General features: G+C 36.7%; 2 protein-coding genes across 8 annotated transcripts in view; one reads left to right on the top strand and one right to left on the bottom strand.

Annotated features, from left to right (window-relative positions):
• The window catches only part of LOC127950757 (transcription elongation factor A protein 1), a 174,441-nt gene that overhangs the window by 91,093 nt on the left and 60,453 nt on the right, over positions 1-22,895 (bottom strand). The gene's annotated exons all lie outside the window — the stretch shown is intronic.
• The window catches only part of LOC127950743 (catenin delta-2-like), a 72,035-nt gene that overhangs the window by 27,194 nt on the left and 21,946 nt on the right, over positions 1-22,895 (top strand). For 3 of the 7 annotated variants that reach the window (XM_052547975.1, XM_052547974.1, XM_052547978.1), the window contains 7 exons: positions 2,518-2,552; positions 3,690-3,806; positions 7,240-7,406; positions 8,273-8,813; positions 9,005-9,148; positions 10,892-11,141; positions 13,136-13,192. In XM_052547975.1, the coding sequence (XP_052403935.1) occupies positions 2,518-2,552; positions 3,690-3,806; positions 7,240-7,406; positions 8,273-8,813; positions 9,005-9,148; positions 10,892-11,141; positions 13,136-13,192 (1,311 nt within the window). The remainder of the gene's footprint in view (positions 1-2,517; positions 2,553-3,689; positions 3,807-7,239; positions 7,407-8,272; positions 8,814-9,004; positions 9,149-10,891; positions 11,142-13,135; positions 13,193-22,895) is intronic. The other 4 variants (XM_052547977.1, XM_052547976.1, XM_052547979.1 and 1 more) reach the window with 3 other exon arrangements.

The following is a 22,895-nucleotide window of genomic DNA, read 5'->3' as shown; positions in this document are numbered from 1 at the left end:
TATAATAAACCATTTCTTTACCTGTTTTACATTTTTATATATCTCTGTATTTTTATTGATCGTTAATATAGCATTGCAGATGTGCTGTCCCTAGATATTTATGTTTGAATGCCACATTCAGCTGGTCCGGAAATGTCAAAAGGGAATGCTTGAGTGTTCAATAAGAAGATCTGTTTGAATGGCGAATGAGGAAACTGCATTGTAAGTTTCAGTAAGCTATACCAGAATTTGTCGTACTGCAATAAACAGCAAAAGCAAAATAATTCACTTAAATTAAGGGGTGTATTTTAAGGTAAGGTTTTGTTATAACCTGAGCTAAAAAGGTATGAAATACCACCTTTGAACACCATTAAAGGTGCTCTTAACAATTCAACATCAGATGAGATTATTCATTGATTCACCAATGTTAGCATCGCATTTGTTTGACATTCATGCCCCTTTGTTTTTTTGACCATGACTGTGATATAGAGAAAAATTGCAGAACTATATAGACGAATAAAATAAACCAGAACAGAGGCAAAGAACACTAACTCAGTGTGCTAATTGTAATGGCCCAAATCACATTGCTCCAAGTGTTTCAGCTAATATGTTGAGTCAATATGGAAATGGAGCACATAAAGAACCGTGATTAACTACTGACCAAACAATGACCCACAGCTGTGATTGCCTCATCTGTCATGTCATTATTCTCAAGTTAATTATCTTAGGAGAGGAAAATATCTTCATCCTAAAAGGCTTTAATGATCCCCATGAAGACAGACTCATTCTGTGCTATCAATGTGATGTTATCTAGCCAGACGTCTTCGAGAGCGATATCACAATTGTCAGTCTTATAGCATACTGGAAATTGAACGACAATTTCCAGCCAATGGGAACAATTAGTTGTTTTTTTATTTATTTATTTCATGTGGTAGGCCCGTAGAACTGAATCGGTGTTTATCTACCTTACAGGACTTATTTATTTATTTGCCAGTAATTACCTCACATATTTAGCCAGCAATTGTCTTTTATAGGGAGATATTAGGATGAAAAAAAGTTAATGCTTGTTTGAATGCAGGTCAACTCACTCATTAAAACGGGGGTTTGGGTAAAAATGCCTTGTGGCTCATCACTGTTGCTCACTCTCCGGGAGCCTGTCTCTGTCTAGGCATTGTTCGTGGAAGAATTGGTGATGAATGGGTTTTAGGAGAACAGCACCGTGGCCCTATTAACATGTGCCGTTTTGTTTTCTTCTGCGATTCGTCACCCCCCGCACAAACATAGACAGCCCCACAAAATGAATCCTTACACACTCGCTGGAAGAGAATCAATAGAGTGATTTAGCAGCTGCTGTAAGGCTCCAAGGACAGTGGGTGAGCGTTTAGCCTCCTGATAGCGTTATGGATAAGACAGACCGGTATTTACCGTGCGGTGGCAAAGCTGGTCATTGATTAGGGGTATATGGCTCGACGTTCTTCCTTAAGCCTTCATTTCCACCCAATCCATAACCATCATAGCCAGTGTTTGTGTGTTCTACAACGGAGATGATACTTCATCGATCAGTGAGTTATGTGATTCAGAAACTGTGCACATGGGTTTATTAACTTGATGGGTAAACAGTTACATAAGCAGTTTATGGCAGCCAAAGTATTTAGCAAAACCACATGGTTAAAAGTTCGTCGGTTAGATTTTTTAAATCACTTATCCTCACTAAAGCTGCATTTATGTTATCAAAAATACAGTAAAAACTGTAATATTGTGTAATATGATCCATCACAAATCATTCTGATATCCTTATTATTTAGTATTATTATACATTTTGAAACAGTTGTGATGCTTAATATTTTTTGTGGAAACTGTGAGACTGAGTTTTTCAGGATTCTTTGATGACTAGAAAGTTTAAAAGTACAGCATTTATTTGAAATGGAAAATTATAAAGGTCTTTACTGTTACTTTTGATACATGTAATGCATCCTTGCTAAATAAAAATATAAAAAAACAACAGTGTACTGTATGTGGACACCCACATTTAATTAGAAGATTTGGCTGTTTTACTCACACTCTTACCCTTTACTAACAGGTGCATAGGATCAAGCATAAGGCCATACAGTTTCCCTAAACAAACATTTACAGTAAAATAGGGCCCTTTTCTGTTCCAGTGTGACATGCTCCTGTGCACAAAGCAAGGTCCATGAAGAAATGGTTCACTGAGAACCACTGAACAAATTTGGAATAAATCACGAGCTAGAGTCCATCATGCCTGACCACACTTATTCTCTTGTGTCTTCTTTACCAGAAAATTGGAAGCTTTAACAGACGACCAGCTCCCTATTAATGCACATGATTTTGAAATTAAATATTCAACAAGCTCATACAGTATAGTATAGGTGCCCATGCACTTGTGACCATGTATTGAAGTTAAAAATGGTCAGTAGGGTTAGTACAGGCATAGGATTGTAACATTAGGTAAAAGATTGCGTTGACTTCAGTGTTTGTGTTGATGATGTATCTAAACCTGTTCTATCCTTTAACTTACAGTTCTGCAGATGAAAAGTTTCGCTGGAACAACCAAGGTAACTAGACTGTTTTCTAGCTAAAAAGCGAATTTTCTTGCTCTTCAGCCCATTGTTTTGGAATTCATAATTTCAACCTTACAAGAAGGTGAATGTTGCATGAAGAGCACCTTTTCCAATGCATTTTGACAGTTGTCATCATCTAGCAGCCCACGTGGTAAACCGTGCATGTCAGAGTGAAACATGTTGACTTTTGACTTTATTGATTGTGCTACAGCAAATCGTTAGCCAAAGATGACAACCTCTGCCTTCCAGAACATAAAACACTGAGGAGAGGCTGAGATTGAAGAGCAAGAGCAGTGCAGCCCATAAATGATTCATGAGCTTGCGGTCACGCCACACTCTTTAAAATACTGGGCTCTTGATGAAGCATCAAAACAAAACCAGATTAAGCATCTCATTCTCATTCGTGGCAAGTTCAAATCACAATTTTTTTTAGTAGATTCCTCAGTGGTGGGTTTTGTACTTCAAAATGTTTAGGCCTTAATCACAATAAGAGGCTACCAAAACTACATTGTAAAAATGTTGTGAAAAGGTTGAGATAACATTTCAATTCATATACTTAAAAAGTCTGATGCTTTGTTTGTGTGTGTGTGTGTGTATGTGTGTTTTACATAATACATATTGTCACAATGCTCCATAAACCTTTTGACATTACATTTAAAACTTAGTGTAGCCTTTTTTAATATTTCCTCAATTAATTAAAAAGTCAATTAATTTTTCACAGACTATCTTATATGAATCACATAATCTAACCAGCATATGATTGTTTTTAGATATAAACCTACTTTCTATAAATAAAATTATTGTCACTGTGTTTTTCTAATATTTAATTATTTTTTAAATATCTAAATCAGAAGTACAGATTATGTTATTTAAAAAATTTGAATGATGCAGATTGGTCTGGTTTTATTTGCATAGTATAAATGTGATCTGAATATGTAAACTGCACATGATTGTTACTTCTTTCAATTTAAAATTATAGAATGTTTTTAAAGCATTTTAACGTAACCTAACAGTAATCAAAATGTAACATGGTAAAACATGAAGTCCTTGCTGAGTAACCACCTGCTTACTGAAACACTCATTTTTTATTAGCCTGCTAGATGACGTTATCTTTCGTGTCTTTTTTCCCAGACGGACAGAAGGATATAGAGGAGGAGCTCACCACAGGTCTAGAACTTGTAGATTCCTGCATCCGATCTCTTCAAGAATCTGGTATTCTGGATTCACAGGAATTCACTGCAGGCGAAAGTAAGGAGCCGTTTTAAACGCTGGAAGTTTAACACAATTAAGAAACTACTGAGAGTGAACAATGCTAATGACTTCTAAATGTTCTGATCCTGCAGAGTTGTGATCTTAAGATGAAATGATTGATAGTCAGGGACTGTAATTTGCTTTTTCTGAGTGTTCTTTTACAGAAATGCGTGTTACAGTCCATAAAATTAGGTTGCAGGTGTTGCTCTGCCTTCCTTATTTTGCATGATAGTAGCTTAATGCATGAAGTACAGGTTATTCTGGGGTTTTTTGGGGGCAACAAATTCAAGGAGGTAACAAATGTTCCAATAAAGTATGTCAAAAAGCATATTCACCCTGCTGAGAGTATCAGGCCCACCTCTTCTGAACAGATTAAAATATGTATACTTTGAACAGTTGCTATATTTTCAAAGGCTCAGTTTCTCAGCATTTAAAGGAGCCTGAGATATACAGTAGCATAAAAAAATGGTTTCCGAATAACCTAAAAATATGTTTCACGTGGACACATTTGAATTAACTTGTTGAATAGTCAGTAAGCTAATGTATTTTTAAAAGTTACAAAATAAATATACTTACATTTATTTTCTGATCTTGGCTTCAGTATCTAGACTCTATGACTAGGTTTAATTATCACAGATACACTACACACAGCCTTCACTCACACTAGCCATTGTTAGTGTCAATTACTGATTCATCTTATCAGAGCTACACAAGTAGTTTGACACAGCTGTAACTAAACTAACTTAACTGCAGGAAACTCAAATTAAAGCATGATCTAGAACATTAAATATTGAGCAAGCTGCTAAAGAAATCAGCGCACATGGATACATGGACCCTTAATGGTTTTTAATGAACTATCTTACAAGACAGATAAAGTATGTTTTGTATTTATTTACTCGGCTCTAGAGGTTCCACTCTCTGTAGTTGTGAGTTATAAATAGAATTGAGCTGAAATATTTATTGGCTCTTGATTTAAAATGCAGGTCATAAAGTGTGGAGATAAAATCCCTTTCCCCAAACAGATAAGTGACCAGCCACCTGGACATAGATTGTCCACCGCACAACCACTCTGTATGGCAGCAAATGGCATCTTAAAATGTCTAAATGCTTGGGTTGAGACTGGAGAAGGACCAGAATTCTGATTATGGATTCATGAAACTTTCAGCTCTTACTGGAAATGTGCCTCTTTTTGAATCTGATAGTGGCTAAAGTGGTTATAGTAGTAAACTCCAGCCATTTTCAATAACCGCAGTCAGACAGTTTCTGATATTACTGGGTCATCTGAAATGCCCCAGTTATCATCTTCAGTGGTTTTGAAGTCACACTGTCACATAGACTCTCTACTGTATGTCTGTGTCAGTTTTGAAAATCTTTTCATAGACTGCAAACCTTTACTGGTTTTCTTTTAATCTTCCTATTTGCAGCCTATTTTTTGTTTGAAAGAGAATCCGAGAAAAACAATTTGCAAGTGAATACCACTAAAATAAGGTTTTACCTAATTGTAATTCATCTTACAGCATGTTGTGGCATGTAGATCTTTTGTAAACAAACATTATTGCTCATTTCAAACTGGCACCTCTTTAAAAGATGCAACATCTTTAGGTGCTCTCAGACATCCTCAGAAGAGGAGAAACATGCCCTGACAGTGCGCCAATAAGCTTCGGTTAACATGACAAAAACCACACACCGTCACGATCGACTTTTAAGGCTGTCAGAGATTAAACCGCATGCAAACTTGTCTCTGTGCATGCAGCTGATATCTGGTGCTATATAGCAGTGATTCCCATAAAGAAATCAAGATTTTGCTGGGTTAATCCTGTAATGCATAAATTATGACTTCAAAATAGGGACAACAATTATTTTGATGATTCATGTTAATTAATAAAAATAAAAAAATTCAATAAACACTTTTTATTCTTAAATGTTTACTGTTAAACGTGTGTGCTTATAGTGTACACTATTATTAAAAAGCTTGTGATTTTTTTTTTTTTTTCTTTTTTTCAGGATTCTTTGCTGAATTGAAAGTTTAAACGAACAGTATTTACTTAAAATATCATTTTTGGAATGTAAAAGTCACTTTTGATCAATTTAATGCATCCTTGAATGTTCATTAAGAAAAGATTATTGTAGTATAGTATACATATATGAATGTATGCTATGCTATTCTATATACTGTATGTAGCATTTCTATAAATAAAGCTACATTTAACTTCAAACTACAAACATTTTATTAAAATATGAATACAAAATGAATATTTAATCAACATATCAATATTTCTGCTTTTTTATCATGCATCATTGGTTTGACCCACTTGCTCAGTGAAGTTTTTGATTTTCTTTCAGTCTTTTAACAAAGTGGATATACTCATATGCTTATGTCCTCCTTTGAAGTATTTAGAATGTTCAATATAATATAACATGCTCTGTATTTCTGAAGCAGTTTTACTTATTTCACTTGCATCCTATTAAATGTCTCAGCCAATCAAACGAAATGCCGTTGTATAGCCAGCTTCTATAGTTTCTCAAACTGCTTCAGTAGGTGGGTAAATCTGCTTTAGCTGTTTTTCCTCAACAGTATTATTATTATTTTTTTAGTTTCAAAGTGAATTATGTCCAATTTAATAATGTATTATGGTCATTCTGAATGATATCCAGTATAATATTTAAACTTGTGCCTTATTTATGTGGTTGTGGTTGTGGGACGTACTGTAAAGGACTGGGATTCACTGCTGTATGGCACAGTGTCAGGCTGTCAGTACAGGAGGGCCGAGCGAAGAGAACGGACTGCCATTTCTCTTCATGCTGACCCCATTTTCTTGAATGTGTGCACACTGAGTGTCTTCCAGCAGTGATTAATTATGCATGCCTATTCTGTCCATCTACTCACTGTGAGGCTTGAAATAATGAGCCGTATAAAAGAAAGGAAAACTGTGTAGAACTGTGGATGGAGGCTGGAAGAGAATGAAAGAATATGAGATGAAATGGTAAAGCAATTAACCAATTTTCCAAAAGTAAAATGGGGAATTATATGGACAGAGAAGAGAGGGTAACAAGATTTCTATCTCCTGAAGGAAATACCTGAGCTTGCAAGACAGCAGAAGAAATAAAGTTTTATGTAAGTTTAGATTTTAGGCTTGGATTCTATGTAAATGCAACACTGCATCATACTGCTTTCGACAGTCATTACAATCGTAACACTTGGCTGCACACAAGAATGAATTGTCACTGTAAAGGAAGTTATACATGGTTAAATATATGCAAAGATTACAAGATTAATATAAATTCTGTATGCAGACAGGTAGCATGAAAGACAAACTGCAAATCAGTATCTCTGTTGGAAATAAATGAGTGATTGTTAAAGTTAATCTGAAATTTTTCAGGTTGAACTGTTTCATCTTATTTTTCTTTTTCCCAAATGTCCCTTTCACAGGACCAGGCATCCTCTCTCAGAGTGCTTTGCAGCTCAATAATCAAGAGGGCACCTTTCCCTATCCGGTCAGTTACCATAGCAACCAGACCCTGGCTCTCGGCGACCTATCGGCCCCCCAGCCTCCTCGCAGTGGTCAGGTGGGAGGAGCGTTACATAGCTATAATCAGGTGGGGATTCATCTCTTTGTGAGAACTCTGATTTTGACCCTCTTGTCTTAAACCGTGTGAATTTTACCCTGTTTTATGAGAAAACCCTCTGGGGGGAATTCACTAAGTAGTGTGTCCGCTGATACCTCTGTTTATGTGCATGTACTGCCTTGATGTTTTTAGTATTCTTTTTTTTTGTCATGTCTTTTGCCTTATGAAAATCATCTACAAATTTATTCAGTGTTCATTCTTTTCAGCCAGTTGTACTCAGACTAAATGCATCTTATTTTAGTAAAGAGACTTGACAAATCAAAAATGTCAAATATTAAATAATATTTTAGATATAAACATAACAAAAAATGCATTGACAATGTTCTTGTTATTTTTGGAGATGTTTCCCCATGCATGACATGCAGAAACAAAAAGCTTGCTCCGCTTCTTAATTCATGGCTGTTTAATTAATTTGTTCCCTCATATTTATTTAATTAAATTGTGGCCACAGTGTCTATTCCAGTCTGAAATAGTACCTCAGTTTTAACTAAAACAATGCAGCAAAATTAATAAGTTGTGTTTTTCCTCACATCAACTTTTAACAAAAACATTAAAAATATTGCTGCATTTTTTTTTAAAGTTTAATTAATAGTATGATTTAATTACAAATTTTAATTGTAATCAAGATGCTATTTTTTTATCAGCTTTAATCCACATTCGATTTAAACTGGACTATGAACTGTTGCTGCACTGAATTACCAATCGCAAAAAGTGGTGCAAGAGTTTAGTGAATTCACCCCAGTTTTTCCTTGAAAATATCATGTCGGTCACCATCACTTAACTCACAGCTTCTGGAAGAGTGAAATTTTAGCTCTTTACATGTCACTTACCTCCAGGTGACGTCTAATCGTGTTGCCCAGCTGGCTGCCAGAGAGACAGCCGCCCGGGCCCATTCTCGAGACTCCTTTGCCCAGAGTCATGGCAGTGCTTTCCACATGCCTGACGATCAGCCAGCAGCCCCTGTAAACTATTCCTGCTCCACTCTACCAGCCCAGCGAGTGAGCTCTCCCTTTTCCATGCAGGCTTTGGGGTCCCCATCCAAACTGCAGAGGCTGGGCTCAGCCTCCGACATGCCCAGCTACGCCACTCTGGCGCGGGTGTCGTCTCCCAAGCAGTCCCCGAGCCGGCTTGCCAAGTCCTACAGCACCAGCTCTCCCATCAACATGGCGGCGGGAGGAGGGTCGTCCTCTTCACCGCTGCACATGACTGGACCGGGCAATGCCTCCAGCTCGTCTCCACTACACCAGCTCAGCGCTGCAGTGGGAAGCTATGCCACTCTGTCCCCCACCAAGCGTATGCTCCACACCACCGATCATTACAAGATCTCTCATGATCTGTACGCCAACGCCACCCTCCAGAGACCCGGCAGTCTGGCAGGTCAGTGCGAATTCCGGGATACAGCCTTTCCGTTTGGTAGCATCACCATCAAAACGCATAAGCACTGGTCATTTTCACACTTAATCATCAGACAGATGGATGAGAATTTGACACTGATGTTTCCGAGTGTATTTATAGCATTTTTGTTCTGGTTAATGGTGCTTGAGAATCTGCCTTTGTCCTTGATGTAGGTTCCAGGGGTTCGTACAGCAGTCAGCACAGTCACCTGGGCTCGGAGTTCAGACCCCTGCAGTCTCCTGAGCACCACATCGACCCCATTTATGAGGACAGAGTCTATCAGAAAGCCCCCCTGAGGAACTTCAACCAAGGCCAGGGTAAGATAGCAGACATCAGGTTCTCTAACAATTTAATGTCAACAACAAAATCGTCACATCTAGAACACTGTGTCTCTGGTACAGGCACATTTATGAAATAAAAGGCTTGTTTCAGCTTTCTTTTTGTTCAAAATAGAAATGTTTTCCCAAGTGCCCAATTAATAGCAATGAGCTGCTGGACATCATCACTTTAATTTTATCAGATAGTATAAAGTTTTTGCTTTTAAGGTTTTAAAGTCAGTTTACTTCCGTTCAAATTTTGTTTTGAGTTGAAAAGGATGTATCTTTACAACTAATTTATGGTGCGCTATGGCATGTCTAGACACCTTATACAAAATGCCTTGCCTAAAAAATGCCTTGCCAAAAATCAGTTACTCATTTACTCAAACTAATGTTATTCCAAACCTGTATGACTTTCTTTCTTTTTATTTTGTAAAGTGTGGCAGTGGGTTTTTTTGTTCATGCAAAGAAAGAAAGTCAAACAGGCTAAGAACGACATGAGTGTGAGTAAATGATGACAGGATTTGATATTTAATCTTTGCAATCCGAACTTTCCATCTGGCTTTTATTGAAAGTCAACATCAGATGCTATTAACAATTCATTGTGCTTCAATAATCTAATGTATTTTCAGGTCAGACCAGATATTGATTATTGTACAGGATAGTATATGGATTCAGAACTGATTGGATTGTGAAAACTGGGTGTTATATACTAAAATGGAGTCAGATGCTTGAAAGATAAACATTGAAAGTTAGTAGGGAAGGGTGGCGTCTGTTAAGGTTGTGAACTTTAGTGAAGTCTATTCCTGTCACATCTGCCTGTTCCTGTTTTTCCTTGTATGGTTTTGTTCCTGTTTGCTTTCAACTCTTTAGTTCATTTGCTCGTTAGTCATTATTAGTTAACTCCCATCATCTGTTTGCCCCTCGTCACTTGTCACTCCTTTCTGTTCACTTTACTGTCGGTTATTATTTAAAGTCACATGTGAGTCATTATCTTTCATGCATTCATGTAGATTATTATTCAAGACATTTTTGTGGAAATCTTTGTCTTCATAGCCTTCCTTGGTGGAATCATGACATGTAGTCATGTAAAAAAGAGTGTACTTTACATTTTTAAAAAGGTCCCATCAGGAAATTTATTTTTAAAATAAAGTATTCGAAAAAAAGTATTTTATTCCAGTTTGTATGCTGAAAGAGTTTATTAATTGCTTTTAAACTATCCTGTGCTGACATGGCATAAAAAATAAAAGAATAAACAAATGAACAGTGTATGAAAAAGTGTATTTGAAATAATACAAAATAATATCGTGCACACCAGGCTTGTGCAATAAAAAGTAAATGTTCGTGTTGACTATAAAGCGGGAATGTTTCCAGCACGGCTCTGAGCTCCATTCAGCTGGAAACCTCTGCCGTCAGGATGGACAGCCCTCAGTGGTGGTTTCTGGGTAGCTATTCAAATCTGAACAAAAGCAGGCTAGAGAGAAAAAAACTGTTTTGCATTCACACTCAGACAAGCTAAAAAAGCACCTACTGAAGACTTGTCATTATGGGTCAGTTTGTTATATTGATGGTTTAACATGACTTCTGTTCTGTTTTGCTCCTCCTGTCCTCCTTCTTTCTTATGACTGAAATACCTGGTCAACATGCAATGTTTTTCACCCTTTGCTGCACCCAAAGATCCAAAGAACCGCTTCTGTGACCAGGTCCTGACCTTTCTGCCCTGTCCCTACTCTCCTGTTGTAGCCCCTTCTTCTCCTGGTGTTGACCCCATACCCTTGCAGCGCACAGGAAGCCAGAACGCTACAGGAACGTTCCCCCGTGCCGGCTATGCCACTGGTCCTGGTGCCTCCACCGCCGACTATGCCAACCCCTACCGTACACTACAGTTCTGCCCCTCCACAGACTCACCCTACAGTAAATCAGGACCTGCTCTGCCCCCGGAGGCAACGCTGGTCAGGTCGCCCTCTGTGGACAGCATCCAGAAGGACCCCAGGTGAGTTCTTCCACTGTCGACTGCATCTTGAAGGAACTGCATATGGTGATTTCACCCTGTTAGTGAGGGTTAGAGGCGAACTGACATGCTGAGTGATTAACAAATCAAATAGAGCTTAATTAGAATTAAGACACTGTAGGGGAGAGTGGGGTAAGCTGTGCCACTGTTTAGTTTTATTTAGCATTTTTAAGCTGACACCTCAAAGCTTCTTACACACTTTAACCCACAGATACGGTACCGTTCAAAAGTTTGGGGACCAGTACTTTTTTCATGTTTTTTTTTTTTAAGAAATCTTTTATGTTCAGATATTTGAAACATTATTTCAATTTAAAATAATGTTTTTTTTTTAATCTTTAGCAGAAATATTTCTTATTGTCTGTGTTCAAAACAGCTGTGCTACGTAGTATTTTTGTGGAAACTGCAATACATTTTTTCAGGATTCTTTGATGAATAAAAAACTCATAAAAAAGAGCATGTATTTGATGTAGACATCTTTTGTTACATTATAAAAATCTGTAATCTTTCTCCAATTTGCAATACTTGCTGAATAAAAGTATTGATTTAAAATAAAACATCTTACCCCAGGCTTTTGAAAGGTGGTGTACATACTGTACATTTTATTTTTTTGCCAAAAACAACTATGGTCAAATTCACCAATATAAGATATATTTTATGATATCTGTGTAGATAATGAAAATGCTCACTATTTATGTGCATCTTTCAGTCACAAGCAGCTGTACATGATGGTTCCTTTCTAAATCTTTGGTCACAAATGTGCAGTTTGCTTGATTAAGGGCACATCTTACTTCACTCTCCCCTACATCATGAATCACATGATGTCACTTCCTGTAGTCCTTAGTTTGCCTGTGTAAACTTACTAAACCACAAAAAGATATTACACATTTGTTACAATTGTAAAAAAAAAAAACATCTGGAATTATAGAGCATGCTTTTATGGATTATATAGCTAGTCAGTTCCACCCTTTTCACTGTTTAAATTGGTATTACGCATATTTTGGTTTTATCGTGTGACATTAATTTGATATGCTGAGAGGCCATTGACGATCATCTCTTGTGAGTGTATTATAGGACTTTCTCTTTTTTGGTTTGCTTGCTTTTTCTGCTGATTTGACCTTGTTTTGTTTCTGTTTTTGTTTTTTTTTGTTTTTTTCTTGTCATCCCTTCTGTTGACTCCTCATGCCTTTGTTTCTCTCCCATGTCTTTTCACTGCTAGTGGCTATGGTGGAAATGGTATGACGTGTGATGCATTGCATTTACTGGCTGCAAACAAATGCACAGATATGCACAGACAATTTCATACTGTTACAGAACATGTCAAAGTCGTCTTTAATCTTTGGTTCACTAATAGTGTTTGGTATATTAAAGGGTGGGTCTGGCAACAATACCGGCCACAGTTTACCTAAAATCCTTGTAAATGACACATAAAACAGCATTTTTAAACATAAAAGTCATATAGCTAAATATTGTAATATATATAGATAAAACATTGCATTATTTTTAACTCCTTGCACCTCCTGTATAGTTAAGGGGTTTTCAAACTTTCTGAATGTCATCAAGGACCAATAAATATAATTATCTCCTTCTTAAAAGGTTTGAAACCCCCTGATAATTGTCTTGAGAAACGTACTGCTTTTCTAAAAGTAGAATGCAGAAGACTTCTTACCATATATCAGTACTTGCACTGACTGGAAATGTGAAAGTTGATCTCACCCACAAATCGATTGTTACAACTGCTAGTTCACACTGGAGTGGTATAGTTGGGAGTTCTTTTCCGTTGTGTGAGACCCCTCTTTAATAAAAACCAACAAAGCAACAATTAAATATTTTAGTGCATGAAGAGAGTCAAATGCAAGTGTGTAGTATTATCATGCAGCAGCAAGAAGACAGCTAAACGTTAATACATTCATTTTTAATGTCAAATCCCTTTTTGCTAGACACCTACCCTGTCTCTCTCTCTGCCTGTCTCCTGATAGGTACGACCCTGAATTCCTTGTCTGGAATCAAAATCAAGCCGAGCAAAGAATGACAAAGTAATCCAACATTTATTTACATTTCTACTCCTCATCAACAAAAACACTGTTCTCCTCTCTACTCAACATCATATGCTAGGGCAGCATGACTGTGTTGAGACAAGCTATGCTTTACAGAATATGTCAGAATTATTATAATTTTTTTTTATGGATTTCCTTCCAACATTTCCGCATTCTGTTTACAAGAAGAGCTCTAGACTTTGATTCATCCCTAGAAAGGTTCATTTGTGGTCAAGTCCAAAGTCATTTTTGTTTGATTGTATTAATGATAGAAATTATTCATAGTTCCACGAAGAGCAGGTGTTCAGATCTGTGTTGGTTTTTCTAGGAGTGATACTTCATAGGAGTACAGAGTTTGTTCATTCCTGCAAAGCATCACATTTTGTGCGTGTGTGTGCATGTGTGTGTGTCTCATGTTGTGTTGTTATTCATTGTTTTGTTATAATTTTATGTTAAAGCATGCTTATAATCTTTTTGCTTTATTTTACACAATCGTCTTCCTATCAATGCAAGCAACAGCCATGATTGTGTTGTTGTGTACCACATTTTAATGGAATAGTTTTATTGGCAACAAAAGATATTTTAACACAGAGGTTAGTTCAGGTTGTCATTTTAAAGTGTATTAAGCTGAAACTACACTTTTACTATGGTAAAAATAGATGTGTCAATAAAATTTTCAAATGTATAATTAGAATTGGCATAACATTGAAAATTAAATCAAACAAGATAAGACACAAAATAAACTTTTGTATGAATATATATTTTTTTCCAAAAAAAAAAACTTTAACAAGGATGGAATCAATTGATGAAATGTATTTCAAATGTGTTTTTTTCTTTTGAGCCTTCTAGTGATCATAGAATCCTGAAAAAAAGAACAAAAATATTGATCAGCACACCTATTTTCATCATTGATTATAAGCATATTACAGTTTTTCTCAGTCGCTTTGGTGCATTTCTCAGATCAGAAAATAAATTCTCAAAACTACTTGTTCAGCCTCCACATCATCTAGTCACTTGTGTACATCATAAAAACAGTTTCTCATTCTTTTGAACAAGTTGCGATTGCTTTGGTACATTCATGCAATTGATTATGTACATTTATCTGTGGTTTCCAACATTATCAGTTGCTAATGTTGCTCAAAATGTATTATGTGGTTCTCTGTGCAGTAGTCTTGCAAACATCCAGGCATTAGTTCATTGTATTAGTCATTAAATGCAAAATGGTTGATCTAGTTGTCCTAAACTTTCTATTAGACTTTTGTAGATTTGCCATGAATTGTGGAGGTGAATCTTGCCTTTCACTAATGAAGAGAAATGTAGATCACATTAATTATAAACCAGTTCTCTGAAATAGCTCAAATGTGCATCTCATGGACCTTCAATTGAAAAGCATATAGACAGAGGACAACGCAAAGGTTTCAAATTCTGACATACGATGAAGATCTAGGAAATGATCAGGATCAACAGCTGAGAGGAGGAATAGGAGTAAGGATGCATGGCAGAAGGTTGTAAAGGCAAAACAGAGCAAAAGACAGAAAAGAACAAAGATATCATATCAGATGAAATAAGGGCGACTGTGGACCATGTTGTAAATCATGGCCTTACAAAGGCTGAGGTGGGTTTCCTGTGTTTGCCTTTGTAAAAAAAAAATTTCACCTTTGTGCCCATATTTATTTTTATTTTCTATATCACACTAACATTGCAATGTGTGTTTTTTTTCATCATTTACCAAAGATTTATGATTCTCTGCAGTCATCAAAATATTACAGACAAGACTTATATCCGCCATTATAAGCCATATGCTTGTCAGTGATTCAACAGAACTCCTTTGGTTCCAGAATTATGCTATTAATGTAAGATGAGAGGATTTATTTGCCTGTTTTGTGGAAATCAAATTTATGTGACTGTTTTGTTGAAAAACGTCAGAAGCTTTTGCCCACTCAGGCATGTGGAAGCACTAATATAGTCTAATGCTGATTCTCTGATCTGTGCTCTGAGTGGGTGGCTGGAGATGAAGTGGCCACTGAACGTGACAGAGACATTTCCTGACCTCTCTCACTGCAGACAGTTCAAGCCGCCTCTCAGGACCATTCAAGCATGTGTGTGCTGAATCCACAACACTGCTGACCACTATTTCCTAAAGAGGGGGTCAACCACAGGTCGCACATTCACACCCTGTTAGAGCTCACCGCTCCTGGCTGCACAAACCATATTTATGTTGCCGTTAGCAGCTCTTTGAGTCCCCAGTTTCTCTTACAGCTGTCAAAACAGTGTATTAGAGGTTTGTTTTACTGTAGGATGAGAGCTGTCAGAATCAGCCATCTGTAATCTCAAACTGACTGGTGGTTAGTTGCCCCAAACAACTTGATTTACTGAAGTAGAAAATGTTGGTCCTGAAGCAATATAAACCAACCTTTGATATATTGATACAAATGTTATTCAGCCCACTAAGCTAATTCTAAACTGATTGGTTGAACGGAATGTTCTGGATGACCAAATAAGGATATTAATCAAATAACTTAGGATGTTAGAATGAGGAATACCTTGGGAGAATCCTTTTAGAGTTGGTATAAAAAGGAAGTTGCAAATTTCCCCTATTGTGTTGTCTTATTGAACGAGAAAAGGGTCTATGGTGGGACTTGATTTTGTCCATTAGAATTGATTGGATCATTGTTGTTTGCTAATTACTGCAATGTCATGTAAGTGACGATTGCTGTTGTCCAATGTGACCACGGACCACAAAACCAGTCATAAGGGTAATTTAAATTAAGATTTATACAAAATTAGTTTTCTATTGATGTATGGTTTGTTAGGATAGGACAATATTTGGCCGAAATACAACTATTTGAAAATCTGGAATCCGAGGGTGCAAAAGTTGTCCAAATGTAGTCCTTAGCAACGTATATTACTAATCAAAAATTACGTTTTGATATATTTAAGGTAGGAAATTCACAAAATATCTACATGAAACATGATCTTTATGTAATATCCTAATCATTTTTGGCATAAAAGAAACTTTTGACCCCATACAATGTATTATTGCTACAAATGTACCCCAGTGACTTAAGACTGATTTTGTGCTCCAGGGTCACAAATATGTTTCATGACCAAACCCCCATCTTCCATTGGTCGTACATGCAGAATCCCATCCAAAACTCATGCCATTGGTCAGTCCAGTATTGCTGTGTTTTGTAAGTCAGGGATGGGAATTGTAAAGATTCTGTCAACATTAACTCACCCTCATGTCATTTCAAACCTTTATTACTTTATTCTATGAGCACATCTTGCTTTATATTTTGTGTTCATAAAACCAAGCTTGGTCACACTTTATTTTAGGGTCCAATTCTCACTATTTACTAACCATTAACTATGACTTTTGCCTCAATTAACTCCTTATTTGCTGCTTATTAATAGTTTATAAGGTAGTTGATAAGTTTAGGTTATTGAGTAGGATTATGGATGTCATGCATTATATGTCCTTTATAAGCACTAATAAACAGCCAATATGGTAATAATAGACATGCTAATAAGCAACTAGTTATTATGTATGTGTCCAATTCCTTATGTATTAGTATGAATTGGACCCTATAGTAAAGTGTTACCCAAAGCTTAAAGGTGTCTAAAGTCCTTTTGGATCCGACTGACTTTCATTGCATGAAAAGAAAAAACTGTTTTTATGTTCCACAAAAAGTCATACAGGTCTGAAACAGCATGTTTGTGAGTAAACTATGGGAGAATTGTCATTACTATCTCTTCAAGGTGAAATAGAAAAATGGTGTTTTGGCAGTGCCTTTATCCATGAATCCACAATTCTTGTCTAATCTATTTTGTATGCGTGCAGCCTTTGATTGAGCTGTCACATGTTGTTGTTCCAGCAGTCATTTTCCCCGTTTTCTTACAGACAAAAGCACGCACCAGAATGGAAGTGCATGAAGTGCATGTTTCATGTGCGTGAAGTTTATTCAGCGCTGTGCTCGTGTTTGAATAGGAAAGCCAGGGAGCAAGCCGAGAGGACAGAGGAGCTCTATGCTCATTAGAGGGTTTGTTTTAACAGTCTGCACGCTTCATCGGCTAAGCCACAAGCTAGAGCTGCAGCGATTACATGGGCTGGTGGCTGGTCTTATTTACTCTGTTCAGCATGTGTAAGTTCTCTATTCATTTGCCCGTAATGCCAGAAGCTAGATGTATGACATATAAACAGGCCTGTAGTGTGAACTTTTTGTTGGCGCTGCACACACTTTGAACATGTGGCACTTAGCAATGTCACTTCTGTCTATGAGTAAGAAATGAAAAAGAATTGACTAATTTCATAGCGTTGACCTTATCAATGAAATCACTGCCGAAAATACATGCTGATTAATTCTTTTGTATTTATTAATTTATTTTGTCAATGACTTTGGAAATGAGACACAAAATACTGTTAGATAGTTTTAACTGAAACGTAAGGACGCACAATATCTCATTATGTCAGTACATAAACACATTGTGCCAGCCAGTATTGGATATTTTTCGTTGCTGTTTCTAAGAGCTGTGTACATTTATGGTAAATTGAGTTTAGTTTATTTGTAGAAATTCTTTCAAAAAGGAATATTTATTCTTAATTATTTATTTAATATTCTATTATTCTTTAATCCTGTGCATTAAATGTTGTGATGCTTATATTATATTAAATATAATATAAGATGCTTATATTTTATAAAAATACTACATTTATAATATTAGTAATTTACCAGTTTTCAGCTATAATTTAAATTATACCTGTCATCTTATCTTATCAGCCAGAATTTCAATATATAGGCTACATCATGAAAAGCATACTATCTATCTATCTATCTATCTATCTATCTATCTATCTATCTATCTATCTATCTATCTATCTATCTATCTATCTATCTATCTATCTATATATATATATATATATATATATATATATATAGTCAGTTTGTTAGTTAATTATTATCTTTCAGTATTAAATATAAATGTTATACCTTAATAAATACAAATTTTGGCTAATACTATGTGATAAAATATATAATATTTGATATACATGTAAACGATATAACACCGTAAATGGTAACGATTCACTGACACTGTTTTAATGTAGAATTGAGGGAATAAATCCAGTTGTAGTATCTTGGCGATTTAGCTACACTTAGCTGCACACCAATAAACTGACCAATAATTTATTTATTGAGCATCATTGTGTATCTCACGTAAAGACTATTAGATTTACCTCTGCTGCATCCCGTTCAGTCCATCGGTCCATTAGCTTTATTTCTAATAATTGTGCTCAGTCAAGTGTCCTGAATGCATAACTTAAGATCTTTTATTTGGCTGTTTTTTATGCCACTTGACATTCAGTGGTCCACGAGGGGCTTCTCTTCTTCTTCCTCTGGCCCCGTGGGTTATTTGGGCTGCTGCGCTGAAACATGAAGCTGGGTTTTGTGGTGTTAATGTTTCTGCTATGGGAATGAAAGATAGGCTCACCTGACTGAATCAGAACAAAAGCCCAAACAAAGACCTGTCACAAACAGGAGAGTTTGTCTCATTCCAGTGAGTGCTTAAATCTTACATCACCTTCTGCTGAAGGATTTTCAGACAGCATGCCTAGCAAACCTTTTATAAGTCTAAGGCTACATCCACACGAAGCCAGAGCTTTCCCTATCCAATTCCCACCAAAACCACAAAACCTACACAAAACGATGGAGTATACATGCCAGACCAGTATGTGGCGCTGTAATTCTGCCACAGAGATACAAACAGTATCTCTGAGTGGTATACAAACAAATATGGAACAATACATTTATTAATCTGTGTTAATGTTAGTTAATAAAAAGACAATTGTTAAGTGTTTGTTCATGATTTTGTTGATGTTACGTGACGTTGCAGTGTCTGATAAAGGGCGAGACGTGGTCTGATGATGTCATCGTTTCAGAAAATATACAGATTCGCTGTCCACACGAAAACCCAAAGGCGGCATTTTCAAATGTATCCATTTGGGACCCTATTTAAAAAAATATCGGTTTCACTCTCCCAAAATGCCGGATCCGTGTGGATGTATACGATACAAAATGTATGCATATACAGGAAACACGTCTCAGTGTGGACAGGGCCTAAGACAACAAGACCCAATCCTTTCTTGCCCTAGTTTTGTTCCAAAACCTGGTTAGCAGCTTCGCCGCATATATACTATAAGCAGCATCCTGGTTGTTGAAGAACCTCATAATTTGGAACTCTCTCTTTAGGCAGCAACTCAAAAATTAATTTTAGTTTAGTGGATAGCTGCAGGAATGATGTTATTTTGTTGGCCAAACCGGAAGTTGAGAAATCATTCTGCATTCCTCGACAAAAAGCCAATATGATTTGTTATGTTCTTTGGTATTGCAGAAAATAAACTCTGTGACCAACAAAAGTGTATGATTCTTACACATTTTGTTCATCAAGATAATCTTTACAAATGAATACAACATTTGCACATTTTAACCTAAATACAGTCAGCTGGAAGTAAAATCTAAAGTTAGGCTATAAATGAACTGCACCACGGTCACATGATGGCAATGTCACCAACACAAGCAGCTCTTTATTTAAAATCTACAAATTGAAGAACTTTTCAAAGTAAAAGCTTTGAAAAAAAAAGTATGAAATCAGGAGTGAGGTGTATTTTATGTTGTAGAATTTGTATGTTTCTGGAGTATTTTATGTTGTAGAATAAATAAAATTGATTGAGCTTATTTTAAACACAGACCCCTATTTCAGGCATTTAACCAAAAACACCCGTTGACTTCGGAATGATGGAACCAGACTTTCAAAAATGCTAACTCATTTCTGGGTTTGAAGACTCATTCCTGTAGCACATTACAGTATATTTGCATGTTGTTGAACTAACTGGATGATACTAAGCCTAAGATTTACACTCTTAAAAATAAAGGTTCTTTGCTGGCATCAGTATGAAGAAACTTGAACTTCCATGGAACCTTTCAAATGCAGAAAAGGTTCTTTATAGTAAAAAAAAGGTTCTTTAGATTTTTTAAATGTTCTTTAAAAAAATATAATTTTGGAACTGTTCACTGAAAGGTTGTTTTGGGAATCAAAAATGGGTTTTCTATGGCATCACTGCAAAAACACCATTTTGGAACCTTAGTTTTTCAGAGTTTACACAAATACTGAATAAAATAAATGCATTTTTCAGTATTGAATGACATATAAGTTTATTTAATTTCTCATCTGCCATTTTACTGAACAATGCAATAATTGTAAAAAAAAAAAGCCTTTGCTTGAGTCAATTTGGTCAAAATAAGGTATCATTTAATGTAAGTTTTTAGCTTAAAATATTTAGTTCATCAATCTAATGGTGCACTAACTTCTAATGAGGAGAATGGCATCAGTTTCTTTCCCACACTCCCCCCTCCACACAAATGTCTTTTTGTAACCATCTACATGCATGCCTTGAAATACTTTCTACGTAGGCAGCACACTAGGTTTTGGAATGGAGCCTCTCTCATTTCTGACTGTTAGAATGAAGGTCAACCCTGGGTTTAATCGTGCTGATGAAGGGGTGGATCCTGCAGGTGAAGGTTAAGGGACAGTTTATTAGTAGACCAGCCACCCACCCACAGCATCTCTCCCTATCAGACCACGAGGGGTGAAATCACAAGTCTGAGCGTGCACATAACGAAAGAGCTCTCTGTTCTCTGTAGCGTGAATGAGTCATTTCCCAGCCAAATCCTTCTCCGGCTTTGGCAAGGGATGACATTTTTTTGCAGGCCTGGGCTCTGAGCAGACGTTTGATTATTCATGTTTGGTGATTAATGGTATGTTCATCCCAGCTTCAACGGCCTGTCATAGTGACTGGAGCTGTGCTGGGGGAGTGGCCTCACCCAGGCATTAATTGTGGTAATGGGGAGGTTAAGGATTTGGCTGTCAGTGTAAGACCTGACAGAGCGGAGGGAGCGTCACCAGGCTGCAGCAGCTTGCACTCTGCATATGTGTCTGTCCCTGTAGGACTGGCCTGCTGAGAATGATTCAGCGCTAAGGTTTAATGATGCGAACGAGGACGAGCAGGGTGCCTATTACTATTCTGACTTTAATCATAAATGATATAGTCGATTTCTAGAGCAGCAGTTATCTAATAAATATGCACATTTAAATCATTATTCACGTTTAGTCCTCATTACTTATGTATGCATTCATTCGTGCTGTGATGCTCTGTTGTGTATGGATGTAGAGCACAAATGTGACTGTCCACTTCTTTGGTCGCCTTGATGCTTGGAGAACTTTCCCTGTTCCTTTAATACATCGATAAAGAATATTCAATGACACAACCAACTTGCTCAAAGTTGTAAACTGGAAAAAAAAGACAAGTACAAAATTTTGTATCCGCCTTATTTTTAAAGGGGGGGTGAAATGCTATTTCATGCATACTGAGTTTTTTACACTGTTAAAGAGTTGGATTCCCATGCTAAACATGGACAAAGTTTCAAAAATTAAGTTGTACGTTTGAAGGAGTATTTTTGTTCCAAAAATACTCCTTCCGGTTTGTCACAGGTTTCGGAAAGTTTTTTTCGAGTATGGCTCTGTGTGACGTTAAATGGAGCGGAATTTCCTTATATGGGTCCTGAGGGCATGTCTGCCGGAAGAGCGCGCGCTCCCATATAGCAGAGCACTGAGAGCAGAGGCATTCACTGATCAGAGAAAGAGCGTCGCGAAATGTCACAAAAGAAGTGTATTTTTGGTTGCCAGTCACGCCTCCAGCCGGTCGTGTTTTTCCGGGAAAAATCGGTACAGACTATCTTTTCTTATGAATATAATAAAACTAAAGACTTTTTGGAGTTATGAAGGATGCAGTACTACTCTATAGGTACTCAAGATTAACAGGATATTGAGTGAAAACGAGCATTTCACCCCCCCTTTAAATGCAGAAGTAAGCTATTTTCCATGAATGCGACTTGCAATAGGTAAATAACTAGAAGATTCACAAAGTGCTAAAACTATTTGCGCTACAAACCAATATATTAGTATGATAGCAGATAACAATTTGCAACATTACAGGGCGATTTTATAGCACAATGACAAAAGATGAAAATATGCAGAGTAAATAAAACTGTCCCTAATGTAACACAGCCTTAACTATTGAACTGTTGCATCACATTCACAAGATAGTTGTTTCCTTATGGTTGTATTATGTTATTAGTTGTAATATGTTGTTGTCAAAGCAGCTAGCTGTAGCTTTTTGCTTTGCTAAACACAAACGTCATTTCTTGATGAACTCAGGAGTTGGTAAAGCATTGGGGCAATGCCTTCTGATTAACTGCCATCTATAATTACATGAGGTAAACACTGAGTGAATAATTTCAATTTAGTGCACTAGTTAATTAACAGAGTCATTTCAAAGCTTCTGTCAAAAATTTATTTGCACTAATTAACCTAGAGTTGACTTATGAGCCAGCGCCACATTGATTACCATATAAACTTCATCCATTTTATAGCCATTTTGTGTTACACTTTAATTACTGATTAATGCAAACATTATCAATTAGCCCGCTCCTGTGATTTATGAAAGCCTCCTGTCATTACATCCAATGCATTGGAGAGTTTGCCTTGTCGTTTTGTGGGCTGCTGGGCATTTCCAACTCTCTGTAATGGATTTGGCTCTCTGTTTTGTGAACAAAGCTCTCAACATAGCAGCTTAGTGAGATGTGATTTA

The sequence above is a fragment of the Carassius gibelio genome, chromosome B2, assembly GCF_023724105.1.
Source record: "Carassius gibelio isolate Cgi1373 ecotype wild population from Czech Republic chromosome B2, carGib1.2-hapl.c, whole genome shotgun sequence".
Taxonomy (NCBI): domain Eukaryota; kingdom Metazoa; phylum Chordata; class Actinopteri; order Cypriniformes; family Cyprinidae; genus Carassius; species Carassius gibelio.
Note: the sequence above shows the minus strand (reverse complement) of the source record. Positions and strands in the feature narration are given on the sequence as shown.